Raw genomic sequence first — 16426 nt, 5'->3', positions numbered from 1 at the left:
GGGTTTCCATTTCATAAGATGAGGAAATTAGTGTCTGTACGGCCCTCTACTGCTTCTGTCCAATTTGTATTCATCACTGTGTATTACCAAAGTTTATAATACTTTAGTGCTTTATCTGATTGTATTATAAGGTCAAAAACCAGTGAATAGCATTTACATTATTATGATTATATAATTGCTTTCCCTGTAGGACCTGCTAGTGTGTTTGGACCAGTAGTGAAGGAAGTATAATTATGTCATTAACTTATTTTGCTTTAAGGACAGTGTTTCAAGAGGCAAGGTCAAATGTTTCTCTTACACTCCAAAGTTTACTCTCAAGCCATAATTTATAACTTTTCATCAGAAAATAGGTTTTACACATTACAAAATACCTTATTTTTATCCCCCAACGTGGTTATGTTTTTTTCTTTAATCTTTCAATGTCCTAGATCACACTCATAGATTTTCTGATAATTATTTTTGTTTTATTGGGATAAAAGGAATTTATTCTGATTTCTTTCGAATACTCCACTGTATTAACAGTTTATATAGGATCTTTGTGTCTTTATCTTTTGTCAACTTGGCTTCAAAGTGTGAAATTATCTGGACTTGGGACTTCATGAGATTGAAAGAAGGATCAGCAGTTTCTCTCCTATCAATATTAGGTGTACAGTGTTCCTTGACCAAATTGTGGTAACAGTAAGAACTCTGCCAGTCTTGTGGCAGTTTTGGCAATTTATTTTCTTTCAAAATTTATCCATTTCACTTGAATTTTTAATGTTTATAATCATAATATCTCACAGTTTTTAATATTTGTTATATCACATTTCTCTTTTTTCATTTTGTTCTTCTATGCCTATAAATATTTGTTCCTTTTAGTATTGTGTTCTTTTTTTTCTTTTTTCTTTTTTTTTCTTTTTTTTTTAATGATTTCATTTATTAGAGCATGAGTGGGCGGAGGGGCAGAGGAGAAACAGACACTCTGCTGAACAGGAGCTAGCCAGGGGCTTGATCCCTGGACTCTGAGATCATGACCTGAGCCACCCAGGTGCCTCTTGTGCTCTGTTTGTATCTTGTTTTTATTTGTATGATTTTATTCTTTCTTTGGATTTTCTTCTGAACAGGCTTGCCAGAAAACTTGTCCATCCTAATACTAATGATTTGTATTCTCCATTTCATTGATTTTTGCCCTTTATTATTTTTTACTCTTTGGAGTTGCTCTATGCTCTTTTTCTTCTTAAGTTGAATACTAATAAGCTCATCCATTTCCATTCTTTCTTGGTACTTGATAAATTTATTTGAATCTATAACTTTTTCTCTGAATGTCATGTTAGCAACCCATATACATTAAACTTTGTACCTTTCTTTGTTATCTGGGAGAATTCCAAAATTACCCCTATCAATTCTTCTTAAGCTATGGGTTATTTATTAGTGTGGGCTTCTTTGTTTTAAAAAATCATTATAGACACAAGGATGATTATATGTTAAGCTTTCCTTTTGTGTGAGTTCTTATCTTGTCACATTTTGGACAGAGAACATACACCTGGCACCTATTGAGGTTTCCTCTGTAACTAGCACATAGAACTTTTTGTGAATGTCACATGTACTGAAGCTGTACTCTGGATATTTATATTTATTGGAGAGCTTATTATTGTCTTCATACCTGCTGTATACTTTTGTGTTTTATGCTTGATTTATGTTTCTGAGAGGGCTATCTATGTTAAATAAAAGTCTCTAATTGGGATTTCTGTTTAGTTTTTCCTGTTAATTCTGAAAGGTGTTGCTTTATGCATTTTGAGGCTATGCGGTCAGGTGCATATGTATTTTCTTGAGTAGTACTGTGTTAAAACTTAATTTACTTAATATTGTATTGCTGCATTTCTTTTTCTTATTGAACAGAAATTTGATATCATTTTCATCAAGTTCTTCCAGCATTTCATTCATATTATTTATTTACTGAGAACTATGATGTCTTTGTGGATGTTCAGCTTGCCTTCTGAATTATTCCTCTAATTTGTGACAGTTGCTTTTCAGGTTTGTTGCTTAATTGTTATGCTCGGATTTTTTTTTCCCATAGCATTCATGAATTAATTCTGTTGTTTCTTGGACCTTAAGTCTTCCTTTTTAGTGGATTCATTTTAAATTTAAAAATACGTTTTTTAAAAGATTTATTTATCTTAGAGAGTAGCATACGAGCGTGAAGAGCAGAGGGAAAGAGAGAATCTCAAGTGGATGCCACACTGAGCACAGTACCTGACACAGGGCTGGATCCCAGAACCCTGAGATCACAACCTGAGCAGAAATTGAGTCAGATACTTAATGGACTGAGTCACTGGGGCACCCCTTAAATTTAAAAATATTTTTAAGAGGGACTCCTGGGTGGCTCAGTGGTTGAGCATCTTCCTTTGGCTCGGGTATGATCCCGAAGTGCTGGGATTGAGTCCCACATTGGGCTCTGTGCGGGGAGACTGCTTCTCCCTCTCTCTATGTCTTTGCCTCTCTCTCTGTGTCTGTCATGAATAAATAAAAATCTTAAAAAAAATTTTTTTTAGGAAAAGTTGTATGAGAACAAGTGATACGTCACACAATGATTAAGCATTTCACTAAGAAGATGTAAATGTAAATGTGCCTAACACCAAACTTTAGAATGCATGAAGTAAAAAATCATAGAGCTGAAAAGAGAAAAAGAAAAATCTGTAATTATATTTGGTGATTTTACTACTTTTAGTACTTTCTGGAATTAGTGAATAAAATAAGGGACATAGAAAAACATCGTCAACCAAGCATATCTAATTGATATTTGTAGACTACTCCACTAACATCAGTAGAATATACATTTTTTTTCCAAGTGCACATGGAACATTCACCAAGATAAACCACATCCTGGATCATAAAACAATATTCACAGATTTTAAGGAGTTGAAATCATCAGATATGTTCTCTGACCATAATGAAGTTAGATTAGAAATCAGTAACAGATGACAAGAAAATTCAAACTTGTGGAAATACTTCTAAACAATCCATGGATCAAAAAGTCTCAAAGGAAATTTTAAAATATTTTGGACGAAATGAAAGAAAACCTAGCATGTCAAAATTTGTGGGATACAGCCAAAGATGTGCTAAGAGACATTAAGTACACGTATTAGAAGAAAAGATCTCAAATCAATAATTTAAGCTTCTACCTTAAAACTAGAAATGAAGAGCAAAATAAATCCAAGTAGAAGGAACTAATAAAGATAGGTCAGAAATGAACGAAGTTGAAAGCAGAGGAGAGAATCAATGAAACCCAAGGCTTTTTTTTTTTTTTTTAACAAAGGGATCAATGAAATTCATAAATTTATAACCAGACTAGCAAAGGAAAAAGAAAAAGGAAGACACAAATTACCAGTACTGGGAATCAAAGAGGAGATGACACTATAGACTATCATGGAAAGGATAACACAAGATAGCTCTGTGGACATAAATTCAACAAGTTAATGGAACGGTTCCTCAAAAAACACAATTTGTTTTCTGTTTTTACTGTAACAAATCTCCACAAACTTAGTGGCTTAAAACAACATAAACTTACTATCTTACAGTTCTGGAGGCCAGAATGATGTGGGTCTTACTGAGTAAAATCAAGTTGTCAGCAAGACTGCATTCCTTTTCTTGGGACTCTACGGGAGAATCTATTTCCTTGTCTTTTTCTAGATCCTAGAATCTGCTAATGTTTCTTGGCTTATGGTCCCCTTTGAGTTCTTTTTTCATCACTGATTACTACTTCTGTCTCACTTTTCCACGGTAAAGTACCCTTGTGATTATATTGGACCCACCCAGAAAATCTCCTTGTTTTAAGGTCCGTTGATTATCAACTTTAATTCCATCTTCTACCTAAATTCCCTCTTTGTCGTGTAACATATTCACAGTTTCGGGATTAGGATGTGGCCATCTTTTGGGGGGGGGCATTATTCTGCCTACTACAACCACATGTTATCCACACCCACCCAAGATGAAATAGATAACCCTCCCCACCAATTCCCCCCTCCTTCCTGTATCCCCCTAAGAGCTTCTGTTCTAATTTTTATTTCTATAAACTTGGTACCTTATGTAAGTGGAATCCTATAATATTTGCCCTTTTGTGTCTAGATTATTTCAGTTACCATAACGCTTGTAAGGGTCATCCTTGTTGTCCTCATTGTTTGACAAAGGTAATTCAATAGAAAAGGATCTTTTCAATGAAGTTGTTGTAACAATTAGATATTTATTTGCAAGAATATGAATTTTAACCAAGAATTTCATACCTTACACAGAAATTAACTTAACATGGGTCACAGATCTAAATATAAAACCTAAGATTATAAAAATACAAAACTTTTAATGTGGAATTTCAGAAACAACAGGATTATACTGAATAGAGAAAAAAATAAAACAAGACGAAATCAGAGAGGGAGACAAACCATGAGAGGATCTTAATCATGGTAAACAAACTGAAGGGTCACTAGAAGGGGGGTGTGGGGGGGGTAGGGTAACTGGGTGATGGACATTAAGGAGGGCATGTGATGGAATGAGCACTGGGTATTATATAAGAATAAGGAATCAGTGAGCTCTACCTCTGAAACGAATAATACATTATGTGTTAATTGAATTTAAATTAAAAAATTAAATGAAAACCAAAAAATATTTTATATATATATATAACTTTTAGAAATAAACAGAAGATCTTTGTCACCCAGTGACAATGAGTATTTATTTACTTATTTATTTAAAGATTTTTATTTATTTCTTCACGAGAGACAGAGACACAGGCAGAGGGAGAAGCAGGCTCCATGCAGGGAGCCCGATGTGGGACTCGATCCTGGGTCTCCAGTATCATGCCCTGGGCTGAAGGCTGCACTAAACCGCTGAGCCACCCAGGCTGCCGGACAGTGAGTTTTTAGACATGCATAAAACAAAAATTTGATAATTACCAGAACAGAAGTTTTTATTCTGTTCTGCAAAAAGTACTGTTAGACTAGAAAGATGAGCTATTAGCTAGAAGAATATATTCAAGAATCCTAGAGAAAACTTGTATCCAGAATATAAAGAAAGGACAATGGGAATTAACCCAATTGTAAAAAAGGCCAAACATTAAATAGATGCTTCACTAATTCAGCATCATAGCTCCTAGGAAATGCAAATTTGAACCATGATGAGATACTACATACCTATTAGAACAGCTAAAATTGGAAAACATAGTGACAGTACCAAATTGTGTCAAGGATACAAACATCTGGATCTCTTACGTGTTGCTGGTGAGAATGCAAAATGGTGTAGCCACTCTGGAAAACAGGCAGAATCTTACAAGTCAATCGTACGTTGACCATATACCCCAACTGTCCCATTCCTAGGTTCTTACCTAGAGAAAGAAAAGTTCATGTTCACACAGCCTGTACACAAACATTTATAGTTGTTTTGTTTATAGGTATTAAACCTGGAGACAATCTAAATGTCCTTCAAAAAGTAAATGGAGAAACAAATTGTCATTCAGCTATACCGTGGAATATTATTCAGTGATTAAAAGAAACTATTAAATATACTCATGTGAAGGGGTTCCCAGGACCACTTCTATCTTTAGAGATTTACTAGAAGGACTTACTGGGACTCCGTATATAGTTGTATTCAAGGCTAAGATTTATTATAGCAGCACAGTAAAGATCCATAGTGGATCATAAGGGAAAAAGACCTGGATGGAGTTGGAGGAATCTGTGTGTAGGCTCCTCTGTTCTCTTCCCATGGGAGAATTCATAGGTTGGAAGACTCAATTTTGTTAAGATGTCAGTTCTCCTCAAATTGTATCTGATTCAATACAACTTTTGTCAGAATTTCAGCAGACTTTACACAGAAGTCAATAAACTGGTTGTCAAAATTATATAGACATGTTGAGGATGAGAATAATCAAGACAAACTTGAAGAACTTCAGTACTTAATTATAAGACTTAAGATCAAGCCATAGAGGTTAAGACAGTATGAGTATATTAATACAGCAAAAAGATAGACAAATAGATCAGGGTAATACAATAGAGAATGTAGAAATAGGCTAAAGTAAGTACAGTGAGTTGATTTTTTGACACAAATGCCAAAGCAAATCAGTGCTAGAAAGCAAACCTTTTAATTCTGAAACAAGTGGCTATCTTTTTGGGAAAAAGTGAGCCTTGCCCTATGTTACAATACAAACAAAAACATTCATTTGATGTTGGCTACAGACCTAATTGTGGAAAATAAACCTAGGAGAATATCTTCATGACCCTGGGGTCTGTAAATATGAAAGAAAAACTTGGCAAATTTGGCTTAATCAAAATGAAAAACTTCTCATCAAAAGACATACAAAAAGAATATCAAAGAGAAAGTACAGCTTAGGGGAAAATAATGTGCCCTACGTTTATATCTGACTTAAGACTTATGTCTAGAATACCCAAAGAATTAGTACAATCATTGATGCCACAACAGATCCATTTTTAAAAATGGACAAAATAGTGAATAGGCACTTCATGAAAGAATTTATTGAAATGGTCAATAAACATGAAAAGTGTACGTCATTAGGGAAATGCATATTAAAACCACAGTGACAACAGACCAGTATGTATCCAGCACAATGACTGGTATTGAAAAGATTGACAAGATCAAGTATTGGTGAGGTAGAACCAGCTAGAAGCTCGTACATACACTGTTGGTGAGAACCTATATATTTTTTTCTTACTCAGTTCCCTTGGCCCTTAAACTAGGTCAAGCTCAAGTGCAATGGTGCTCAAATTCAGATGGCCAAGAATTCATAGGAAATATGATAAAGTGATACGTGTGTGCTAAGCATGACTCTTGGTTGCAAGTGACCCAACTTGGTCCTACTTAAACTCAAAATGATGAATACGTTATCTTAGGTAATCCAGTTCATGGGTGGGTTAGTGCCAGGCTCAATTACAGCCAAATAATTACACTGTGTGTACAGGAATCTGCCTCTCTGTTTTCCTCTGGAATGGCTTAATTTTGAGAAAACTTAGTCATAGGGGCCACATGCAGCTCTCAGGCACTGAGTGTTCTACGTACTTGAGTAGTAGTGCCGTCCTTGTTCTTGCTTAATTGTCTGGAATACACAAATTTCTTATACCTCAGCATGTTTCAGTTCTCCCCCTTTTTCAAGGCCTGGCTCAAGTACCACCTCCATCAATAGCCCTCTTCTGAGATTATTTGACCTGCGTTAGTTTCTCTTTGCTTTTGGCTGTTATTATTTACTGCTTCTTTAAGTTCCTTAGCTATCAGTATCCTTATTGAACCTAGTAGAGTGCCGGACACACTGTAGGCTTAATAAATAATGGACAGTTATTGCATGCTTTATTTATTTATTTATTTTAATTATCTGTTGCAGTCTCTTAATTGTTGGGCAGCAACAATTTGTAAGGTGGCCTTAGAAGATCCTGTCTGTATACCCATAGCTTACCACCTTCCAGGCACTGTCTGATGGAGCCTTGTCATCTGTTATGTGGCATGGTCATGTTCATTTGTTTTTGTTCTTTCTTTTCTTTTTAAAGTAAGCTCTGCATCCGACATTACCACCCTGAGATCTAGAGTCGCATACTCCACCAACTGAGCTGGCTAGCCAACCCACCCACCCCTGCCCCAAGCATGTTCATGGTTCTTACACATATGCAGTCATAAAAGCAGTGTTGGTATGCTGTCATGACTGTGTATCAACCTTTTCTTTAAATAGCCGTTTTCAGTGGAAGCAAAAACACTCATTCTTTTTAATTCTTTTTGTCTAATTCTACTAGTAATCATTTATTGACACTTACCTGATACAGTAGTGATTCTGAAACTTTGTCAGAATCACTTAGAGGGCATTTTGTTTACATATTTATATTTTTATCACAGTTTGCCAATGACACTTTATTTTTTCTTTTCTTTTTTTTCTTTTCTTTTATTTTTTTTTTATATTATTTATTTATGATAGTCACAGAGAGAGAGAGAGAGAGGCAGAGACATAGGCAGAGGGAGAAGCAGGCTCCATGCACCGGGAGCCTGATGTGGGATTCGATCCCGGGTCTCCAGGATCGCGCCCTGGGCCAAAGGCAGGCGCCGAACCGCTGCGCCACCCAGGGATCCCGACACTTTATTTTTTCTTCTCAAAATCCTATTCTGTAGTGTCCTTGGCCCTTTTTGCCTGAGTGCCAGAGAGTCAGGCATTGGCATGGGCCATGTGAACACTGGCCATTACCTTGTAGTTTCCTCCTCCTCCTCCTCTACATGACTCTAGCTTTCTCTTCGTAAACTTTCCATATGGGCATGACTCGTCCTGTCAACTGGGCAGCCAATTTGAGGTCTTTAGCAGAGCTGTCTCCCTTTTGGGGGGCCAAGGGCTTCCTGAGAAGAGGGTAAGCTTGGAGTAGTATTCTCGTAGCCACTGCAGGAACTCTGTGGACTTGTTTTGCCTTCTTGGATCCACTGGGATCCCAGTGGGCCCTGCTACCTTCTTGCAGACACCAGCGTCTTGTAACTCTTCTGAGCTGAAGCCCCTGCTAGTGCACCCTTTGGGGTGCCTCACTGTGGCTGGAGGGATCCAGACACAGGGCAAGGGTGTTAGTAGAATTCTATGAGTATTTCTAACAATCAGCTCTAACAAATAGAGGCAGTTCCTTTACGTCACTACATAGCACTTAGGTGATGAGTATAAATGGTGGAAGTACTGGCTAGCTACGTGGTTTGCTTGTTCTCCCAAATAGGTATTCCTAATTCTGTCAGTAATGTATTTTGGTCTTGGCCAATTCCTGTAATTTTTTCCCAAAGACTTGGTTTTCTTACCTTTTTAAAAAAAAATTTTTTTTAAGTAATGTACACACCCAACATGGGGCTTGAACTTAAAGTCCTGAGATCAAGAGTCACATGCTCTACCAACTGAGCCAGCCAGGTGCTCCGGTTTTCTTTAACGTGACATTAAAAGCCGTTTTCTCATCATTTTGCAGTTATCATTGTAAGAGGCACCAGTGGATGCTAAATCTGGGGGTTGTGGCAAGATTCATAAATTTTTTTTGCCTGGTCTTAAAGTGTCTCCTGCCAGATTACTTAATAGTTGCAAAGGGGAAAAATTTTACTGTGAGGGGAAGATGGACATCTTGTCTCTAGATGGTCCCATTACAAGGGCACAGCATCACTTATAGAACAGTCTGCCCGATAGTGCACAACTGCAGTCCAATCATATGGGAACATCAGACCCAAAGTGAGGAGCATTCTACATTTTTACACAGTTTGTATTCCTCTTAAATATAAATGTTATAAAACATACAGAGGTTGAAGGACTGTTCCAGATTAGAGACATGATAGCTAGGAGCAATATGCGATCCTAGACTGGCTCTTGTACTGAAGAGGAAAAAGTGCAATCAAGGATAGTATTGGAATATGGATGGTAGGTTAGATAAAAAGTATGGTATCAGTTTGGAATTTCCTGAGGTTGGCAACAGTATCGTTATATAAGATAATCTTTGTTCTTAGGAAAAACACATTGAAATACTTAAAAGGCAAAGGTTTATGATGTGTATAACTTAATCTCAAGTGAGTCAGAAAAATATATATGAGAGATGAGATAAAGCAAATGGAACAAAGATTACAGGTATTCTTTGTACTATTCATTTGAATTTTTTTTTTTTTTGAAGTTTGAAATCATTCCCAAAATGGAAAAAAAAATGTTTTAGAAGAACTCCCTTTTCATTTTAGGGTAGTTGTAAAGAAAATATCTGTCTAAAAATGTTTTCAAAAAGCATTGTGCTTTACAAATGATAGTTCGTATGCTGCTTTGTTTAGGTAATTTCATATCTCATCCTGTGGGTATTCTCAGCTAGGTTGCGGACTCCTGAGAGCCTGCATGAGGTCGGTACTGCCCTGCGTTGTAATACTCAACCCCCTTGGTAGGGCGGCTTCCTGAGTGCCCAGTGCAGCCGCGTTCCACCGACTGTGAAGTGCCTCCTGTGACCCTAGTCTATTGTTAGGTATTGTACCTTTAGTTTTGAAAAGTATATTTTTCTTTCAGCCCAAAATGGAGTTAATCCTGACTGGGAGAAGAAAGTAATTGAATATTTTAAGGAAAAGCTGAAGGAAAATAACGCTCCTAAATGGGTAAGTTTATTGCTTTTCTTGGGGGAGAGCCTTGGGCTGACTTCCAATTTTTTCTCAGTAGAGTGGTAACCCACATGAAATTTTAGTATATATGCTGCCAAAAAAAGCACTAAAATTTTAAACTATATACATCAAAGTGTACTGTCTTCTGCTTTATGTGCACATGAATTAAAAGATTTTGCCCTTTTCCAACTGAAATTTTAGTTTCAGGCAATTCAGTGCTTCTGTATTGGTGCCTCTAGGTGGCAGTAATTGACCGTGTTACTTTCAAATCACATCAGTAATTGTGAGATTCTCAATTATCTTTGTTTTATTTCATTTAAAAAGAATTGGTATGTCCTAGTCTTAAGAGCTCAACAAAGCAAGTGCCTGCTACTTGAGAAGTGTTCTTAAGGAAAAGCATCCTTTTACATTAGAATCAGATGTCACTATACAAACTTGGAAGGACATAAAAAATACTTTTGCGTCTAGCACTTTTATGTTGACTCTTGAGTTTGCTGGCTTCCTAATGGGTCTTGGTGTGTGTGTGTGGGAGGGTTGGGTTCTGGATATACAGTCTCTGTATATGTGCTTACAGTTTTACAAATAGTATCTTACTGACTTGTTTTTCTTTAAGGTACCATCACTGAATGAAGTTCCCCTTCATTATTTGAAACCTAACAGTTTTGTGAAGTTTCGTTGCATGATTCAGGATATGTTTGACCCTGAGTTTTACATGGGAGTTTATGAAACAGTTAATCGAAACACAAAAGCACGTGTATGTATTGCTTTTTTTCATGAAACTTTCTGTTTGTAATTAGTGGTATTAATTTTATCCTTGTTTATGGTGGTTTTGATTCAGATATACTGATATGATACTGTTATCCTTTGTTTTCGATCATAGGTCCTTCATTTTGGAAAATATAGAGATGTAGCAGAGTGTGGGGTATGTATCCTTAAGATATAGAAAACATTTTAATAATAATTTTTTCTTAAGCAGCGAATTTATTTCTTTTGGTTGATCTCAAGTGTGTAAATAAGTTCTAAGAAGTTATGTGAAATGTTTTATTCACCTCTTAGTTAAGAGTTTCTCTGATACTTTTTTTTTATCTTCTAAAAATCTCTTAGAAGGTGGAGTATTGTAAATAACAAAACTAATGCCTTTATTCTCCTAGTATCTATACTTGGTTTCAAAATTACAAGTTATAATAAATTCTTTTAAAGTAAAAATGTAAGATTAACTTAGGACTTAACACTTTTTAAGTTAAATTTCATTAAATCCTGTTTTCTTAGGAAAAATGTTTTTAATAAACTAAGCTTTCTTTGATAAAGAGAAGTAATGGAAACTCTTACATATCTGTAATGGGAGAGGCAAGAAGGCAGAGGACACTGGATATAATTATGGTTGTGAAAGCGACAGTCTTGAGGTAGAAACTTAGCGGAAAGGCAGTTACAGAGGAATTACAGTATATCTGTATTTTTTGAAATTGGGTTTTAATGTGGTTCCTTAGAAACTGATGGTAATTGTCAGTTGTTGGGGAAAAAAAAAACAAGTATCGCAGATGACAATAGATCAGGCCAGTGCTTAAGTAGAAAGGTAGCACCTGGTGGCGTTACCTCTGTTCTCTGTCTAGTTCTCTGCTTTGCTGACCCAGAATCTTAGATTATCTGGGGCTTTTTACATTCTGGGAGTCCGACTCCTGGTTACCCAAACCTCAAGAGATAGATTTATAAGCCCTAATACTAGCACATCAGTTCAGAGTAGAAGCTGTGCCTGATTGAGTAAAGTGTTCTAGCTCAGGGCCAGTCCTGACAGAAGAACAGGCCTAATTTGTAAGGTTGCTGTGAAGATTATATTAAACAAGAATGTAACTTCCTATATAATTATTTAGGGGGACTTGTGAAAGATGGATTTGCTGATCTTAACACATGATGAACTTTAGGTGTCCCAGTGTCTTTTTTCTTTGAGAGTGTTTCCATAAAGTAAAATATGGTGCCGAATTGAATGAGGCAACTTTATAAATACTTGCTGTATCCCTTGTTTGAGGAGCCCTAACTCATATGAGCCTAAGGTATCAATACACAGCTTTGTCTAGTACACAGTAATGTAGTATCCCCACAAGTTAGTTATCTCAGCATCTGGAAATAAGGAAAATAAAATACATGAGTCTGTCCGTGTATGACACTGCTGAAGGCAAAGAATTTGTATTTTGTTGCTAAAGGTCATAAGTAAAAACACCAAACCAGGAAAACTTTGGGCCTGGAAAGAAAGAAACACACACAAAGAGCCTTGCTTGAGCATAACTAGCTTAGGCTGAAACTTGACAACTCTTGGGTCTGGTTTTATTTCCCCCTACAAAATGGTATATATGTTTTATTTTAAGAGATTGTTTTTGTCTTATGTATGTACTAAAAGTAATATTAAAGTAATATTTTAATATGAAACTTGGGTCCTTTCTACCTCTTAGGATTTTCTAAGTATATTTGAAAATAGAGAACATGCCTTTTCTAGGGAATAATATCTGACTCAAATCTCATATCAGAGTTACTTTTTTTTTTTTTTTTTTAAGATTTTATTTGTTTATTCATGAGAGACATAGAGGGAGAAGCAGGCTCCTCCCTGTGAGCCCAATGCGGGACTTGATCTCTGGACTGAGATCGTGCCCTGAGCTGAAGGCTCAACAGCTGAGCCACCCAGCCGTCCCTCAGAGTTACTTCTTAATGCATATTTCATTAAGTTCCTGTTTTTTAGGCTGATAAGATTTTTTTTATGTGAGAGACATGCTTTGTCTTTGAAAAAAATTAAAGTATCCTATTTATTTAAAAGGATTTAATTTTGTAACAAGGTGCTGTATAATATGGATTTGAGAGAAGATCATGTATTGATTGCATATGAAATGATTTTATGTCTTCTTTTTAAAAAAATGATGGTTTAGATTTAGTATTTCTTAATTCTTATGAAATATTTACTATGGTTTTGCAAACAATGTGAATATGTAGCTTGCTAATTAAAATTTTTATTTTTGTTTTTCTTAATAAAATTTTAAATATACGTTTTGTGTATATCACAGCCTCAACAAGAAGTGGATTTAAACTCCCCACGAACTACCACTTTGGAAAGACAAACTTTCTATTGTGTCCCAGTGCCTGGGGAATCTACATGGGTAAAAGAAATATCCTTTATCTGAAATTTCTTCTGTGCTGAGAGGTTCTTGATTACTTTATTATTTGAAAAGACCACAATTAAATTTTGCGTTTTTAGAAACTTACTCTTTTTACACCAGCGAAGTTAGCTGGAAAAAAATTGTTCTTCATTTACAGAGCCTGGCTTTATTTTAATGAAATGTTTTTCATTTGTCCTAAATGAGAAAAGTTATAAAAACAACCCAAGTATGCATCTTTGAGAAATGATAAAATTGTGGTACATTCCCATAGTGAAAAACTGTTAAAAAGATTCAGGTGGATTTAAAGGTACTGAAAAAGAATACCATAATTAAATAAAAACACAGTTTCAAAATAAGAATTAATTCTGGATTCTTTTTTTTTTTTTTTAAGATTATTTATTTATTCAGAGAGAGAGAGAGAGAGAGGGGCAGAGACACAGGCAGAGAGGGAGAAGCAGGCTCCATCCTGATGTGGGACTTGATCCCCGGTCTCTAGGATCACACCCCGGGCTGCAGGCGGCGCTAAACTGCTGCGCCACTGGGGCTGCCCTAATTCTGGATTCTTAAGGGAAAAAATATGTTGCTTTTGAGAGATGTTTTGACATCTCAGTTTCCTTTTTACTATTTTCATTAAATTTTTTTAGTAATTTTTTAAGGCATAGTTCACATACCCTGAGATCCATGAATTTTAAGGTTGCACTCCAGTTATTTGGACAAATGCACACCCGTTTTTTTTGCACCCATCAAAGTAAAGAACTTGTGCCAGAAACTTCCCTTATGTCCAGGCACTTCACTCTCCTCTTGTAACAATTGTGCTGATTTCTTTCACTGTAGCTGCATTTTACCTATTCTTGTGTGTCATAAAATGGAATCATGCAGTCTTTTGTGTCTGATTTTTGTTCTCCATAATACATTTGAGATTTATCCTTGTGTGTGTGAGAGTAGCTCATTCCTTTTTATTGCTGATTTTATTTGTTTATATTTTTTCCACTGGATGAGCATTTGGGTTGTTTCCAGTTTGGGGCCTGGCATTTTGTGAGAAGATTTTCAATTAGGTTTTTTATTAGTTTTCTCTGTGTATCAGTTGTGATAAGTTGTATCTTTCAAGTAATGGTTTCAAAATCATTTAGTCTCACTTGTTAAATTTATGTCAGTAACAAAACTTTTCATAATATTTCCTTATTTTCCTTTTCATGTCTGGGAAATATCTAGCAATGATCTCTCTTCATTTCCAGTAATGTTAATTAATTTCTCTTTTATTCTGGATCAGTATTATTCATGGTTTGTCAAAGAACCAACTGTTGAATTTTCTGTTTTCAATCTCTTTGACTTCTCTTATTTCCTTTTATGCTAGTTTGGCTTTAATTTTTCTCTAGCTTCTCAGAGTGGAGGCTCAGATAATTAATTTCAAAGCTTCCCTTTCTAATATGAGCATTGAAGGCTATATATATATTTTTTTAATAACTGCTTTGGTTGCATTCAACAGATTTTGATTTCACCATCACTCAACTCAAAAATATTTTCTAATTTTCCTTGTGATTTCTTTTTTTCTCTTTAATCTTACCACACTGTACCTCCATCTCTTCTCCTCATTCTTTATGCTGCTGTTGGCATTCGCTTCATTTGTACTTAAACTATGGAGCCCACAATACTTTATCCTGTTTGCTGTAAGCGTTTATTTTCTACATAAATTAAGAAATGAGGAAACAGTGTCTTTGTGTTTGTGGTATGTACCATTTCTCTTTGTTTTTGTTTTTATATAGAGTCATTTTACTAAGTCTGTTTTTAAATTTTTTTTTTAAAGCACAGATCTAAAGATTAAAATGTTAGATAATAAAGTGTAGATCTGTTGGTGGTGAGTTTTTTGGTTCAACTTCTTTTTTTATTTGTTTTGTTTTTGAGATTTTATTTACTTATTCATGAGAGACACACAGAGAGAGGCAGAGACACAGGCAGAGGGAGAAGCAGGCTCTTCAAGGGGAGCCCGATGCGGGACTCAATCCCAGAACCCAAGATCAAGACCTAAGTGGAAGGCAGACACACTTGACCACTGAGCCACCCAGTGCCCCCTTTCACCTCTATTTTTGAAGGATGTTTTTACTGGATACAGAATTCTGGATTGACAGCTCTTTACCCTCCCCAGCATTCTATGTCTTGTTCCATTATCTGTTAGCCTCTGTTGCTTTTTTTGCTTGTTTCTTTTGTTTTTAAAGAAAGTGAGTGAGGGGAGAGGCAGAGGGAGGAGGAGAGAGAGAATCTTAAGCAGACCCCATGCCTGATGTAGATCTTGATGTGTGGCTCAATCCACAACCCTGAGATCATGATTTGAGCCAAAATCAAGAGTTGGATGCTCAACTGACTGTATCACCCAGGTGCCCTGACCCCTGTTGCTTTTTGATGAAAGGCTAGTTGTCATTTTACTGTATCCTTGTATGTAATATCTTTGATTTTTCCCTGGCTGCTTTTAATGTTCTCTGTGTCTATAGTTTTTGGCAGTTTTACTGTGATGGGCTGGGTGTGGGCTTTTTTGTGTTTATCTTGCTTGGGTATTTTTGAAGTTTTGGATCTGTAGTCTGGTATTTTTCAGATTTCAGCCTTTATTTCTTAAAAAAAATTTTTTTTTTAAAGATTTTATTTATGTGAAAGATATATTTATTTATGGTAGTGGGGTGGGTGTAGACAGCGGGAGAAGCAGACTCCCTGCTAAGCAGGGAGCCTGACGTGGAACTCAATCCCAGGACTCTGGGATCATGACCTGAGCTGAAGGCAGATGCTTAACTGACCGTGGCCCCCAGGTGCCCTCCTTTAAATATTTTTCTGTCTTAGTCTCTTGGCATTGTCTCATTTTCTGGGGATTCAATCAGATAATCATTAAATGTTATTATTCTCCAGATTACAAAGATTGTGGGGTTTTTTTTCTTTTTCATTTCAGATACTCAGTTCTTGATTTTTCATTTGGTTATTTTCCATTGTTTACCAAACATCCCTCATCTTTGACTCATCTGTCTTTTTTTTTTTTTTTTTTTTTTAAGATTTTATCCATTTATTTGAGAGTAAGAGCACATGCACAAGCATGGTAGAGGGGCAGAGGGAGAAGGAGAAGCAGACTCCACACTAGGAGCCCAATATGGGGCTTGATCCCAGGACCCAAGATCATGACCTGAGCTGAAGGCAGATACTTAACTGAC

The 16426-nt window shown here is 36.0% G+C and overlaps 1 protein-coding gene across 2 annotated transcripts in view; it reads left to right on the top strand.

Moving 5' to 3' along the window:
- The window catches only part of MCMBP (minichromosome maintenance complex binding protein), a 49748-nt gene that overhangs the window by 8269 nt on the left and 25053 nt on the right, over window positions 1-16426 (top strand). For both annotated transcript variants that reach the window (XM_072740234.1, XM_072740233.1), the window contains exons 2-5: window positions 10010-10095; window positions 10712-10852; window positions 10979-11020; window positions 13146-13247. In XM_072740234.1, coding sequence (XP_072596335.1) covers window positions 10010-10095; window positions 10712-10852; window positions 10979-11020; window positions 13146-13247 — 371 coding nt within the window. The remainder of the gene's footprint in view (window positions 1-10009; window positions 10096-10711; window positions 10853-10978; window positions 11021-13145; window positions 13248-16426) is intronic.

This window comes from Vulpes vulpes, chromosome 15, assembly GCF_048418805.1.
Source record: "Vulpes vulpes isolate BD-2025 chromosome 15, VulVul3, whole genome shotgun sequence".
NCBI classification, from domain to species: Eukaryota; Metazoa; Chordata; class Mammalia; order Carnivora; family Canidae; genus Vulpes; species Vulpes vulpes.
Note: the sequence above shows the minus strand (reverse complement) of the source record. Positions and strands in the feature narration are given on the sequence as shown.